This window comes from Eufriesea mexicana, unplaced genomic scaffold (genome assembly GCF_001483705.2).
Source record: "Eufriesea mexicana isolate 0111107269 unplaced genomic scaffold, ASM148370v2 scaffold1852, whole genome shotgun sequence".
In the NCBI taxonomy this organism is placed as follows: domain Eukaryota; kingdom Metazoa; phylum Arthropoda; class Insecta; order Hymenoptera; family Apidae; genus Eufriesea; species Eufriesea mexicana.
The window spans coordinates 221018-236194 of record NW_016909934.1 but is presented as its reverse complement, the minus strand read 5'-3'; the positions used below and the strand labels follow the sequence as shown (position 1 = coordinate 236194).

The 15177-nt window shown below is 46.4% G+C and overlaps 1 protein-coding gene across 1 annotated transcript in view; it reads right to left on the bottom strand.

The window, feature by feature from the left end:
- The window catches only part of LOC108549230 (Dpr-interacting protein zeta), a 284709-nt gene that overhangs the window by 51216 nt on the left and 218316 nt on the right, over positions 1-15177 (bottom strand). The window contains exons 4-5 of the mRNA XM_017902519.1: positions 3994-4201; positions 3597-3758 (exon numbers count right to left, since the gene is read on the bottom strand). Of these exons, the coding sequence (XP_017758008.1) occupies positions 3597-3758; positions 3994-4201 (370 nt within the window). The remainder of the gene's footprint in view (positions 1-3596; positions 3759-3993; positions 4202-15177) is intronic.

Below are 15177 nucleotides of genomic sequence, written 5' to 3'. Positions count from 1 at the left end.
TATCGATACACGTATACGCGGTGCGAGCAGTCGTTATGAAAATTTCTAGGCACACACCCCGTTTGTACGCTGTTTGCACGAACGTATCCGAGAAAATGCTGCGCACGCTGGCAGCAGTCACGTCCGTGCAAACACGCAACTGCATTATTAATAATACGGTCAGGGGGAAGCAGACGCGCATGCACGCAGCCGTTCGCGGACCATCGCATTATGTCACACACGACGGGCCCATCTGCCATTTTCTCCCCGGTCATCTGCAGCAACGTTCGACGAATCTTCGTCTATCCATCTATGCCAAAAATCCCTTCCTCTGTACGAATAATAACGCGATTGTTAATATTCCGCGCTACGAGGTAAAAATTTGAAATCTTCTCTGCGAAATTATTCAAACTTCGGGCACATTTCCCACTGTCGCGTATTTATATCAGGAGCCATTCCGAGTGTATAAAATACGATATTTTGTACCAAATTGAAAAAGGAGAAGAGTGGATTTTTAATATCAGTGGAGAGAACGAGATATTAAAAACAGAGGAATATGAATTCGCATGAAACGTTAAAATTATACGAGTGTCTAATTACATTCCTAATGACGCACGGGGTGCACGTATGTAATTAATACTCTTTACTCCGGAGCTCGGACAGCACCAATTGCTGGATTCTTAGTAATTCTCTTAGTATTTTGTCCTCGAGTATAACCAAAGCCCAATGTAAGAAGACGTAATGGCGAATAAAACGCACTCCGGCGACATGTTATTACGAATTTCGTAATAAATCCTGTTACGCGATTTGCCAGAGTCGGAGCGTTCGATTTCCCACAATTTTCCAAATTTTTCAAATTTTTCAAAACTTGTTAGTCTCAGTTGCAACTCTTTTTGGCAGCGTCCGTGACCGAGTAACGATATTTATCGTATCGATATTTCTTATCTCATCGATGATAGGAAGGGTACGAAACTCGCGGCCATATTTCGATGGGTCGGTTATTGGCGTTACACCAGGCCCAGGAGCGGACTTTTTCGCCTATTTTACCGATAAAACTTCCCCGAAAATTCGATTTTGCTTCGGTCCCTTTATCGTTGGTCCGTTCGTCGCGAAAAATAATCGGTTTACGATTGTCTTTGAGGGGGACGGGGCGCGCGAACGCGATGCCGGTGGAAGCGAATAACGAACCGTGTGAATAAAGAATTTGGCAAATAGCGAATGAAATTTTCGACGCGGGAGAGTGGGGAAAGATGGGACAGGCTGATAAAAATTTACGCGACGAGCGCGTCCCCGGTGAAATCTGGCGCGATGAGCGCGTGTTGGTTTAAAAATGAACAAGCGGCATGCGAGATGGCGGGAACGAGGCCGTGCGACAGATATATTAGGAATTATGCTGTCTCCTATCGCGAAAACACATCGGCGAATTAATTTGCAATTTCCCGCCGTAGTTCGCCACCCCTCGGCAGCTCCTCGCGATCCTGTATCGCGCGTGCATCTACAAAACGTTCGTTATTAAACGCATTTTCGCGACAACGGGGTCACGCGTACCCCGGCATATACATCAGCTTCTGTCGCGTAAAATCCGCGATTTATCGCGGCCGATCCGCGAGATGGTCCACTCTTGCGTTCAATTAACGAACACCGATCTCGACGCACGACGTATCGTTGCTTTGACCACCCAACGATGTTATAATTTCAGAGAACGAAAACTGCGATGACAAGTGTTCCATGTTACACCATCGTCTAGGCTGTCTCGTGTCATGTGCACCGTTCGTCGCTCGACTTCAACGCCATTGACGGATGATACGCGCAGTGTACCTGTTTAGATTTTCGCTCATGGGTTTATTCGTACTCATCGTTTAACCTTCCTTTTCAATGGCTTCTTCTTCGACATTACGCAACGAATAATTTGCTCTTTGATATTGGCAAGTCAGCGCATCGAGGACTGGTACAGGTCTCGCGGAAACTAGTGTGATTCTTTGTCATAAATTCGCGTACACTCTGTTCCCTAAACCTCTTACTTCTTACGGCAGCTATACAAATTACAGCAGTAAATACTAGCGCTTAAATCCAATTTTTAATGTTTTTATTAAAGCGTTGCATAATAAGCTGCAGCGACCAACGTTCGAAAAACAGAGGTTCCAGGTTTCTCGCAAGTCCTCGGCGAATTCTCGACCTCCCATAAATTCAAGTTCCTATGCTGCCTAAGTATCTCCTGTCTAAGGCAGGGCCTACTGGATAGCCTCACCACTAGCAGGCCCAGGACGAAACGCATCCCTTCCTTGCGTTCTACCTTCTACATATCATAGATACACAAGGCTAGAAAAGCAACCCCCGTGGGAGGACCTCCGCAAAGCGAAGAAGAAAATTGCATTACGAAGGTGACATAATTGACGTTTGGTGAAACGGAACGAAATCGGAATGGCGAACGCGTTGCAATGGACGCGTGGGTGCAGCGAGACGACGCTAGACGCTGTCACCTCGTGACAGCTATAGAAATATTCGTTGGGATCTTTGTTTTATTCGGCGGTCACGTAAACCGGGACGAGAGGGGAGTGGCGGCCATGCAAACGAGTAATTACCGCAATACTAATAATACGTCGGCGAGAATAGATTTACGTGTCCCATTGCATTAGGGAAATTACCGGAAACGCTGCCGGGGCTTCGTTGTTTGACGCGTAAAATCGATGACAAACGGAGCAGCGAGAGCGACGGAGCACTCCGTTTCCGGTACCGTCCCTCGGCATTTATTCCTCCTTCGCTTTCCCTTTCGTCGCCATCGATATTTATTTATTCTTCTCTCCCGCCCTCCTCGCAATCGTTGGAATCGATGAAACGTGGGAACCGGTTGCACGCGTGCAGCGTTTTGGCGGAGACGCTCGACCACGATGCTAGCTGTTGGAACGTCACGCTTCGCGTCGAGCTTTAATCACCGGAAATCGAACATCTGTCTGCCGCTTCCAGTTTTAGCGTTTATCAGTAGCGCCGACCCGGAGGTTGATCGTTTGGATTTCTGATTGCGCGAACATGGAGGACGCCCCGATTTACCAGGAATCAGACGTCCTCGCATCGGGAAAATGGAAACGGCTTTGATCGAACGACCGAACACGCTTCACGGCGCCGATTTATTCTCGACAATTGAAATTTTTATCTCCATCCTTGGAGTTGGCGGCCCGTCCCTCCTGTTGTTCCAACGACCACGATATTTTACGCGTACTCGAACGTGCAACGGTTACGCGTCACGCGCGACGCGGAATTTGCAATTTTTCCGTTTTAAATGTCGCATTTCCGAGCTGCGTGCGGCATGAAAAAACGAAGCGATTTCGAATCGGAGGAGTCATAAACTGTACATAACAGCTCGCAATTCGTTTAATTTACGCTAATTGGGACGAACAGCGGCACGCAAATATTCGAAGAATCGCTTTCGCAGAATCGCGCTCGAATAAATACACCGTGCCACGGATTCCATATTTTCCAGCGATTTTTGCTAATTGGAAAAATGAAATGGTCGGTCAATGAGCGGAAACTTAAGAACCGCCACGCGCTTGTGCGTCGTTCGATGTAATTTTCGGACAACGTAACAGATTTCGAGTGGGAAAATTTGGAAATTGGCTCACCCTTGTTGTGCCGGCTGATGCTTATGCTCTGGCCGTCTTCTCTCTTCCACATCAGCTTCGGGGTCGGGTATCCATCCGCTTTGCACGTCAGCGTGATGTTTTGATTCTCACGGACGGCCACCGTGCTCTCGGTAGACAGGGAGTCCAAAATGTTGGGCGGGACTGAGGGGGAAAAGAGGAGAACGCGAGAGATCAATTAGTCCACTTGAAAGCTACGAAGTTGTTCCGAGTTTAAGCGTCTTTCGTTGGAATCGAGCTAGAAAGAAGCTTTCGCAAAGTAATTCCCTTGACCGCCTCGCGAGCTATTCCCGTTAAGGCTGTTGGAGCGCTTTCGGCGCGTGTAACGATATAATCATAGTATGCCTTAAGCCAGTGAAAGAAGATTAAACGTACTCACCGACAACTTGCAGGAAGCCGACCTGGTTTATCATCGGATGCGTGTTCAGTTGGCACATGTAGTAGCCTCTGTCGTCTTGCTGCACGTTGTTGATGTGCAGCAGCCAAGTCTTCTGGTTGTCGTGGGACACGGAGAATCTCGGTACTTTCACCACCACGCGATTGTGGATGGTCAACAGCATCTGACGGTCCACGTGGATCCACGCTACCTAGAATTCCAAAAGGAAATTTCTATCTTTTAACTACATTCGCGGATGCAAGTTTCTCTTACTAGGAACCTTTCACGCGCTGTAAGGCAAATTGAATTTCATTTCGGAGTGACAAGAGACTCGCGAAAAGGTAATTTTCTTTCTTCCCGTTGTAATTAAATGCTCCGGCTTTAATCCATTAATGGTTTATCCCGTGACAGGCACGAGTAGAGCGTCAAATACTATACACGGACTAATTACTAACGAGATACATATAAAACAGGTTTTTCTACATTTTTTATTACATGTCGAAGCGTTTTCGAATGTAGGAATTATAGGAAAGAAAAAAGAGAGGGAAAACTAAATTCTGCTGGTTTGAACTAAAGAATATACACTTTGTACACTAGGACTGGCAAGGAATTGAACTGTCGCGTTCCTAACGCCGCTAAAAAAGAGAAAAATTAAAACAAAAATGCCAGCTTAGACTACACACTTATCATCGTTGCACTTCAAGATAGAACATAGAAAGACTGGACATTTTTTGGACCTGAATTTGCGATTTTACCACACTGTGAAAGGGTTAAATGCAAACGGCTAGAATCGAAATCACTGGGATCGGGTAGCAAAGTTGTCTCGTGCTGCCGATAAATAAGCGAATTTGAGAGGTAGTTCGCGAAGGTATAAAGGAAATCCGCGGTTTGGAAAACAAGCATCAACGCCATTTTCGATTGGCCCGCGTCCCAATTGGAGAGAAGCGTCGCACGCGAGTGCTTCTTGCACGGAATCTTTCAAATTTCCGCTCGTCAATGGGCCGCGAGCCATCGGATGCTCCACAAGTGGCTGAGCGGAGTACAGGGAAGTCTGAGGGAACAGCGGAAGGGTGAAAGAAGGCGGAAGCCGCCGGGGTGCGCCGCAACGACACGGCTGTGCAGCCCTGGCTGCATCAGAAATGCTATGAACAAACATTATTACGACCGTATTTTACGCTCCGCTGGGCTAACGTTCCCCTAACTAAGCTCATTCCACGACAAAGCTTATGCACTTTCGAGGATTTCTGGGTTAAACTGGCTGCCCTCCCCGCTCGACGTCCTCTTCTACCGCGCCACTTCTTCTTTTTCATTTCCTTGGCAACGCTCGAGAACGCTCGGTTGCGCGAAAGCGCCACTTTTCCTCGTTTTTACCTTCCACCCTTTCCTTCTTCCGCTCTCTTTCCCGATATACCGCGGCTGCCGCATCCCTGCCCGAAAGCGGAGTCGTTACGACCGACTCGTCAGTTCGTCGCCGACGAATTACTCCGATTGCCACTGGACCAGCTAGCGTCTCTATCTGTCGATCGGTCCATTGCTCGGGTTCCTTGCCTTCCAAACGAGAGTCGCTCCTCGTTGAACGACCGCTGACTATGGCAAGATTCCTCGATAGACCGATCTTTACTCCGTTCTAGCCCACGTGTCGGGGACACACGGTCGTCTCTGGAGTCCTCGGTGATGCGTTTAATGTCACGGTCAAGGTAGCCACTCCTCGCAGTCTTTCCCAGTTCTCGCAGTTTTTCTTAATCTTGCTTTTTTTCCAGTTCTCCGTCTCGAGAGTGTCCGACTGCTCGCAGGCCACGTTAACGATCCCCTGTTTCTCGTATCTCGCGAACACCGCTCGGAAGACGTTGGCCAACTTGCTTGGATTACTCTCCCGCTTCCTTTATTTCTGCCAGAGAACGCTTGCTAGCATAATTAGCTAACAGGCGGCTGACGAAAAGCGCAGTTGTCCCGCGCTGCGGGAATTAAAGGACTCGACGAGCACCGGGAGACATCGGTAAGTAACTCTTTGATGGCTCGAAAAGGATGAAGTTTTAGAAAATAACGAGATTAAAGGAAATTTCGAGCGATCAGGATTGCTCGAGGCGCGGAGATTGTTTCCAGACTGAGGATCGATCGAGGCGAATGACCCGATTCGTTGATTTAATTTATCGACAGGATCAAAGGAACGCGGACGAAGCAGCTGGCAACCGCTCCGAGGAACGTCATATCGAGGGAGATTAAATCGCAGTTGAACTCGGTTAATCCTTGCTTTCGAATACACCCGCGTCTCTCCTCGTATCCGTCCCTCGGGGAACTTCCATCGTCCTAGCCAAACTTCCCTCGCAAATTTCTGTCATCTACTCTCTTAGCCTAAAAGTGTCGTCTGATACTCCGAATCGTCATCGCGCGAACATTCGAAACGAACGTTCCGAGCTGTCTATCTCACTTATCACAGGGTCAAAGGATGCTCGGGATATCGGGGAAAACTTGGTCGCGGGTCCGGCTGATGGACGGTGAAAAGCGGATGGCGCTGGATGGAGAAAAAAAGCTGGCTCTGATGCGCAAAGGTAGCTACCGGCGCTATATTGGCCTTTAAACGGTCTCGAGGTAAAGCTCGCGCCGCTTGCGGCCTCGATTGAAATCCCTGGCACTGGTTCAAAGTCAGGCTCAACTGCTGCCGCGACGCTGGCTGCCGGGCTGGCAATCGACGCTCTATATCGCGAGGAAAAAGCGCCATTTCGATGGTGCCGCGCCTTTGTCAAGCCAGCCTGTTTAAGAAACTTCGCCAGTTTTAATTCCTTCCCTCTTCCAAATCGACTTTGACTTTTTCATCGCCTCTATAGACGGTTCCTCGCTGCACTCTGTCATCCAAAGTTTGCTCACTCGCTCAGAGGTATATCGCGAAGGATATCTCCTATGCTCCGTGGGTAAACATGATTTTCGAGAAGTCGATTCCTTTGTGCCTGGGACGCTTTCAGCCACCGGGTGTCCCGGGCTGTATTCGACGTTTCCATCTCGAACAGGAATCAACGCGCAGGTCGTTCGCGCGTGTTGCTAGCTGTCCACGGTCACGCGGATTATTTGACCAACTGTACGCCTCGACGCGCTTGTTCCTCGGGTATTTGACAGTTTGAAACGATCGGTGTGCGTGGAGAGATTAAAGGAGACGTGTATAAATAGGAGGGAGAAATAAAAGGAAATTAAAATTCCTCCGATTGGACGGGAAACACTTTTGACAGCGCGTCGAGGATCGTTCACCGGTCTCGATCTAATTTCCCGCCACTTAAGCTCCGACTAGAAGCCTGTCCGTTTCAACCGGAGTCAGAGCGCAATTAACGCAATTAGGGACGCGAGAGTGCAGTGCGTTTCGTTTTAGGAACGCTTTTCGAGCTTTAATCGTCAACCCTTCGAATTTGTTACGTTAATAAGACGAGCACTCGACATTGACCGTCGATGGCTCCTGGATCCGAGTATACCGAATGACAGCAATTATTCGGCAACGATGACCGGTCACAGGCGGCGCGAGTCACGTGCAGCCTTAATACCGCAAACTCTCTGCAGAATTCACGCTCGTGCCGTTTTAAATACGTACCCTCCGCGCGCGGACACGGCTGACATTTATAACGAGCCAGCCGCTGCAGACGCTCGCAATCGTTGCGAACTCTTTATCGCAAGTGACGTGCAATTTGGCCGGTATATAGAAAACCAACCGGTCGATGACCTACATATTTATTTTCCGTCGGAGAAAATAACTCTTAACGTGTCAAATTTAGAGGATTTAACCGCGTTCCCGCTCTGCTCGTGAAAGACGGCCATCGTTAGCCGGCGTCGCCCCTCGTCGTGCGCCGCGTAAACCCTTCGGGATCTCGTTCGGAATCTCGCTCGGAATCTCCGAACGGGTTGCAAAGGGAATTTTAAAACGTCCTCGCCTAAGGCCTCGCGTAAACGCGCGAGGACAGATCTCCGTCCGGCGTTTCTTTTTACGCACGCTCGATAATCATCAAGAGCGACGCGGCCCTAAATTTTTCTCGCAGAGTAATAACCCTCTGGGAAAATTCGCAGGGTCGTAAACGATACTAGCTCGCTCTCGTTCGAGAGTCGTTACAGTGGCTGCTGCGGCGTGGGCGTGCCGGTGCAGGGTTGAAATTCGAAAGTGCAGCAGTCAGAGAGGAGGAAGGTGGGTGGAAAGGGGGTGGAAAGGTGGCGAAGGCAGGAGGAGAAAGTAAATTGAGAAGAGCGAGAGGGAAGTTGGTCAGAGGCGGACGGTGAACTTTGGCAGACCGGACCAGGAAAGCGCTAATTTAGATGTAAACCGTGAACGATAAAGAATGCAAGAACGAGCCATCGGCGGCATTTCCTTCGTCGGGCGGACCGATAAACTCGGTCCAGCTTCGCGTGTTTTAATAAAGCCACTCGCGAATGTATCGACCTGGTTACAGGCCTTGCTCTTTTTTCACCAACGAATACCCAGAAGCGACGGAGCTTTCCATACAAATTAGCCATCGTGCATTTCGATGAAAGTATCCCCGGGCTTCGTTCGCCTAAATCGGAAAGGGACAAACCGAGATCGGTTTCTTGTATCTCGGTAAGAACACCGGATCCCTCTCTCGCGACTGGATACTGCTCGAAATTAAGTCGCGAGGAGAGCGAGAGGGAGAGAAAGGAAAGGAAAATGCGAGGAAGAAAAAGCGGGGAGAAGAGTATAGTCGTTGGAGTTTAGCGGAGTTTCTTAAAACAATCGACCAACCGATCTAGAATTTAATTAACCACCGCGTGGAAGGGCGAGGAGGAGAAAAAAGTAACCGAGTGGCTGGAGAGCATAACAAGAGAGAGAGAATGGTGAGAGAGCGGAACACAGGGATGTCGGAGGGTACGTCGAGGGAAGAAAAGGGTAGCCCGAATGCGCAATTCCAACGACGGCGCGGCGTTTAGCGTCGAGGAGGAGGGTTGCTCGTTTTAATCAACTTTTGCGAAAATATTCCCGACGTTTGCGCGGCGCAGTCATTAGGCCGAACTTGATTTCCCACAAGGTCGCTTTTATATTTCTCCACGGTGTTTAGCTTTAACGTCGCCCCGACGTTCTTTACGACCCAAACGCCCGCTGACAGATGCTTCGCCCCCTGGACCAGACCTGGGGCCAACTTCTTCCCTTTGCTTCCCGTTCCTCGGTGTTTCCTTAAAATCTCCCTATCGATTCGTCGACGCGAGTTAAGGGAGGAAAGTAGAGAGAGATATAGACAGGGGGTGAGAAAACGGGGGTAGGTTTCGGTGTATATGAAGCTTCGTTTCCTTCGAGGGCAGTGAAGAACGTCCCCATTGCCGAGCCTTACCCGTGTGATAGCCCCCAAGAATCCTAATGTCAAACCTAACCTCCCCTATCCGAAAATCATCAACATGCCTGCCCAGTCCTCGTATCATAGCCAAAAACCAAATGTATTATCCTCGATAACTAAATTTTTCTTCATAAACACCCCGATTTCCCACGATACACTCGAAACCGGAGGTATTACCTTAACTTCGGAATTATAAACTGTTATAAAATAAATGTACTCAGTCTCTCTTAGGTTTTAAAGCTTTATTAAATTATCTCTTTACCGTGGTTTACACTACTGGTGCCAGATGAAGACTGACTTCTTAGCTGCGTATGCCGCGCGCAACCAAAAGGCCCAAGACAAAGAACATTTACCGGCTTATCGGTGTTTCGACTCCTCAAAGTAGTGAAACACAGGCGTACGTTCTTTATCTCACATAAACATCCTTCCTCACTCTCTCTAACCACGCCCCGAAATCTTATGTATAAAAGACGAACGAACCAAAGAATAAGACAGTATTAAGTATTTCTTCGAGCTATACAAAGGTTATATTCCGTTCAACCTTTACTCGTGAGTTATATATTACTATGGTACACTATAATTGCACTTCTTGGTGTAAAGATTTAATAATACTACGATTCAATAGGAACGAACACTTAATACTTCGACTCTGCAAAGCCTTCGTGTCACCGATTTGGTTCAAATTTTGTAGGATGGTAGATCTAGTTTCCCTGGAAGGCAAATAATTATACGTGTCACTACTCAACAATTTTTAAGATATTTGCAACTGAAGATTTATCGTAGGTTTAATTCAATTCTGTTTAAAGAAGTTATCGTGTAATGGTTTGGTGTAATAGCAAAGGACTAGTATTTCTACGCAGTAGGGCTCCCAGATTCAACTCCGGAGGGGACGAATGAATAATCTCTTTATCATCTCCAAACCTAGGATGAATCTTTAATTGCAAATATCTTAAAAATTACTGAATTGTGGCACCTGTAATCATATACCTGTAGCGACCATCATTCTCATTCTCACCACTAGAGGGATTCTGACTTCGAGAACTTTCTTGCAAGTCCTCGGAAAACCTCCAAATCCTATATATAAAATTTCCCGTCCTTCCAATAGTATCCTAGTCTAAGGTAAGGACTGCTAGGGCCTTACTGATGAGTCTGCTAACAGGCCCAGGACGAAACGCATCCCTTCCTTTTCCTACCGTCCCATCTGGCTACATCACCACGGAGGATACCTGCGCCAGCTCCACACCCCACAGGGAGGACCCCCACATACCTTCGCCGGTAGGGGAACTAAATCTATCTTCCTACAAAATTGCAGTCTCCTTGTTAATTGGACGAACGTTGAAATTCGATATTTCGTTGTCATCGTGAGTTGTTTAATTTCAACCATCTTTCCCATAATTCAACCGGCTTCGTAATCTTTTCTCCCAAAAACACTTGGCCAACGCGAACTCGAAGAATGTCGGTTAATGTTCAGAAGTCACGAGAAAGGTGAATTGCACTTGTGACGCGATTTCGACGTAATGCACTCTTAGAAATTCCGTGATTTATTTACGGTTTGTTTCAAATACTACTGTTCCCCGTGGAACCGGGCTCTGGAAACCTTTGTACTTCTCGAAATTACGTTTCGCTACACATTTCATTCCGTTCCATTACTATTCGATATTCGAATTACATTTATTACTACGTTATGGAAAATTAAATAATATTCAAAATTATATCAGAGAATTTGATATCTCGACTAGCATGATTATATTCGGGAAATTTTTATGAAACCCGAAGGTAATCGAAAATAAACGCAAGTCCTCCATTTATTCGGTACTGGGGGTAGTTTCGGATCGGAGTTAGCTCGAAGCTTGTTAATTTTTGCGTAGCCTCGCGTCGAAAAGACGCATTTAACCGCGATCATCCAAATTTCGCGGAGGCCCGTGATCGTTGACACTTAGACTGCCATGTTGGTCATATATGACCGGCCACGGTTTCTCCTGACACCATGGTGGTCATTGATGACCGGAGCGCTTGAACTACTTACAATTGTAAAAATATAATGTTTACCAATATAACCGCTAATTGGATGATACCTTGAAATAAAAAGTACCCCACTGAACGATTAAAAATTTGTATTGGAACATCGATTAGAAAAATACTAGAACAAATCTTGCTTCTAGCAGTGCACTGTGGACTCCCGAGACGTGCTGAGCGAAACACGCTATTTCGGCGTGGCAGTCAAAGGGTTAACGACATAGAAAGAAATTTGGCAGCATGCGGGAATAAGGCGGAACTTGGGAAACGTCGTCGGCAAGAAATTAATCATCCCTGGTGCGAAAGTTCCGCGTTAATCGGCGCACGTTATCGTTGGCCGTTTAATTCGTTGTTTTACGACGGGAGGAATAAATTTTCGGGACAGAGGGGACGATGTAGACAGCGATCTAACAATGTCCCTGGATCGCGAACCCGAGATAACTCGGCGATTTATCGACACGGTGATTAAAAATAATCGTATCGTCGTCGTGGCGCCTAATGCACTTGTGCATCCCGGTAATCCGATTAGCAAATGGATTATTAAACTCATTTTCTAATTACTTAATTACCGCGGAGAGCACTGGACCGTGCAGCCTCGACTTTTGTTCTCGGAGGAGTCGAGTTTTCTTCTTTTTCAGTGGTGTCAATAATGGACTTCTTTTGGCCTCGTAATGGCCTGCATTTTGTAGCGTCTCGACGTTGATATATTTATGGGGGGCGATGGCAAGTGGTAAGCGGTAAGCGGTCCCCGTGAGTGGCGTCTGTTTCATTCGTATCTGGGAATATTTGGAGATGCCTAGGGAAATTACCAAGTTGCCGGGAGGAGGTCGCTTATGATCACGTTCGTCTATAGAATTAGTTCCCTACGTGTTCTTCGTTTTTCGTCGATTCCTCGATTTTCTACTTCGAGCATGATCTCCGATTTTCCATAACGCTCGCATAATTATTTACGGGGAGGCCATTACGCGAGGCTTCGATGAAATCCGAATAATGTCTAGACGAATAGAAGTGGTAATCGAAACTTGTCATAATTCGAAAACAATGTTGGATAAGACGTATTATCGTTTTCGCGTGCGGAACAGTGGTTCTCGATTAATTTTCTTGCGTATTAGTACGCGATCGAATCGTGTACCATTTTGCAGGTAACATACATCAATTGCCGCATAACACGCTGTACGTAATGGGCAGATTTGTCAGAGTTTGATTCAGCTCGCGTACCATCTGAGAATATTCGACGTGCCACCGGTGGCGCATGTACTATAGGTTGAGAATCGCTGATGCAGATTCCATCCCCGAAGCGATTTCCATATGCTGCTGGACACGCTGTATGGTTTTCGAAATAAATCGAGATTAAACCGGGCTTTTGTACAGTTCTCGAATATATTTCATTCGCGAAATCATTTAGCAATAATCTTATCTTAATAATCTAACACAGCGTGCTTGACTTTGAAATATTTGTCTAGATAACATCCGCCGCGCAAATTCCACGAACATTCTCGAAGAATCAAACGCTTGTTTATCGTTCTCCAGTTTGATTTCGAGCGAAACAAAAATTTCATTTTCAATCGAAAGGAAATTGCACCTGACGCAGAGAAAGCGAGATAACACTGTGCAACAAATTTTAACTTTTTCTCTAATATCTAACATACATTAGGTGATTCTTGTAGAGCTTGTATTCCTGAACACGAACCCGTAATCGAAATTTCTCTATCACTGTCAGTGTTCGGAAAATGTGAGTGTTTCTAAAAAGACACGATTTTCGGCTGAAATGAAGTATTATGCAAAAGGAAGAAAAGTTAGAAGGTTCATTTTTGTTTTACAAGTTAGGTGAGAGTATTTCAAGTTTATCGATGTCAATAATAATAATTATTATTTTTTTTTAAGCTTCCGAATAATTATAATTGGTCATCGAAGTTTAAAAGTAAACCTCCGAGCATACTTTCTACATATATTCTTGCATTTTTACAGTAAGTTCTTTATATGATACGAATGTGAGACACATTAGCGTATTCTGAGGGCTCTTTTGAAGAAGGAACCACGCAAAAACAATATTAGGATGATGATCAATGTTGACAGGGTACAAAATATATGCCAGCAATTCGAAAGCGGGATTTTCCATGGCCACACAGCCATTATTCAGACATTTGGCTACAATCAGTGCAGTAGTAATCGTCATTAAAATCATTGTCCAATGAACCTTATTTTTTACACGTATAACATGCATACGTTTTCATATATCTTTTCGTACCAATCGGAAAATTATAAGAAATTCTTGGAATTCTGTCTATGTGAGCTCCTTTATTGATACAAAATCGCAAAATTGGCAGAAGGTTTCATGCCAACGCTGCGAAATTTGTAGATACAGAATTCTTGGACGTCGTCAATTTCGATTATTGGGTTTCGTTCTCGGTAAAATAAATTCTACAAGAATCACCCAATGGATATTACAGATTAAGCAATCTTCAACCGTAATTGCTTTCATCTTCCGCGGGAAATTTGAATCCTCCACGGCCAGGAAAACAAACGATCAACCATAGTTGCCGCGTGAAGCGCCACCATTAGCCTTTCATTAGCATTCTAGTCATAGCGCCGCCACAGTCTTCGCTGTACCCGCAAACAATAATTCGCATAATTTCGAAGATTCTAGCGTAATAAAATCGCGAAATGCCCAATTTTCCTGCAGCCCAAAGTCCCCGTGGCGAATCCCTATGAACGATTTTTCCAATTCGACGTGCATCGCGTCAGACGCGTAGCAAGGAGCGTACCGCGGGAATTTATTCGAACAAAAGAGTTTCGTTGCAATCTTCTGGCTTCGTGGCATAATTGAATCCGTGGAAATTGACAAAGTCGCGCGATTTTCCTCGCTACCGAGGATTCTTTGGTGTCCGGGATGCTTCCATTGGAAAATGGAATTTTCTGCCGCCCCGATCAAAGACCGACTCCACTCGATTCGTTAGCCAATACTGGATTGCGTGAAACGCGGAATCCGATAAGACCGTTAAATCACCGAAATCGCGATACACGGGAACTCGAGGACAAATGGTCGATCGGCTGACGCCGGTCGTTCTTGAAAATTACGTTCACAGCCGGGCGAGATTCGTGCGCGTGCTCGTATCGCGGGGCTGGCAAGGAATGCGAGTAAAAAATTGATGAAACCGCGAAATCGCAGCTTCTCTTTTTACCGTTTGATCGAAAGCTATCGCCGGATCGGCAGGCAACGATATGAACGACGTGGAACCGGAACGGGCTATCTTATTGGACTTTATCGGAGCAGATCGGAGGACGGTCTACGCGTGGCCGAATTCCATCCAGCCAGGTAACGCGAATACCGCGAACCGATATAATCTTTCGATCGACGTGTAACGAAGCTTTCGATTCGGGATCGCGAGCGGAGAACGCGTTCGAAAACCTACTCTGTCAGCCAGAATAATGTTCCGCGTGCACCGTGAGCAATGAGCTTTAATGAAACGTTAATCTCGAATCGGACCGTGAGCGAGCCGGGTCCGAATAAATCGTTAAAACGCATCGCGCGAAATTTCGAGTTACGTTCGGGCCAATAAATATTCCGAGTAACCTTTCCATTTGTTTATTCCGGTATCGATTAGGCAGTCGGCTTTTAATATAGAAATCTCGCTATGCCACTCGATAGCTCGCGATACCGTGCAATAGCTTCCACTCGCGATGTTTCGTCAGAACCTTTGACAGCGAGTTGGCAGACAATGTTCTCGTCCTTTTACAAACGAAACTGGTTCACAAGATTCGTAAGACTTCATTTAATATTGTCACAGATCGCACTTAGAACCCCTTTTCTATGAGTTCAATCGCTAGATTACCGAAAGATTCATAATGTACAAGA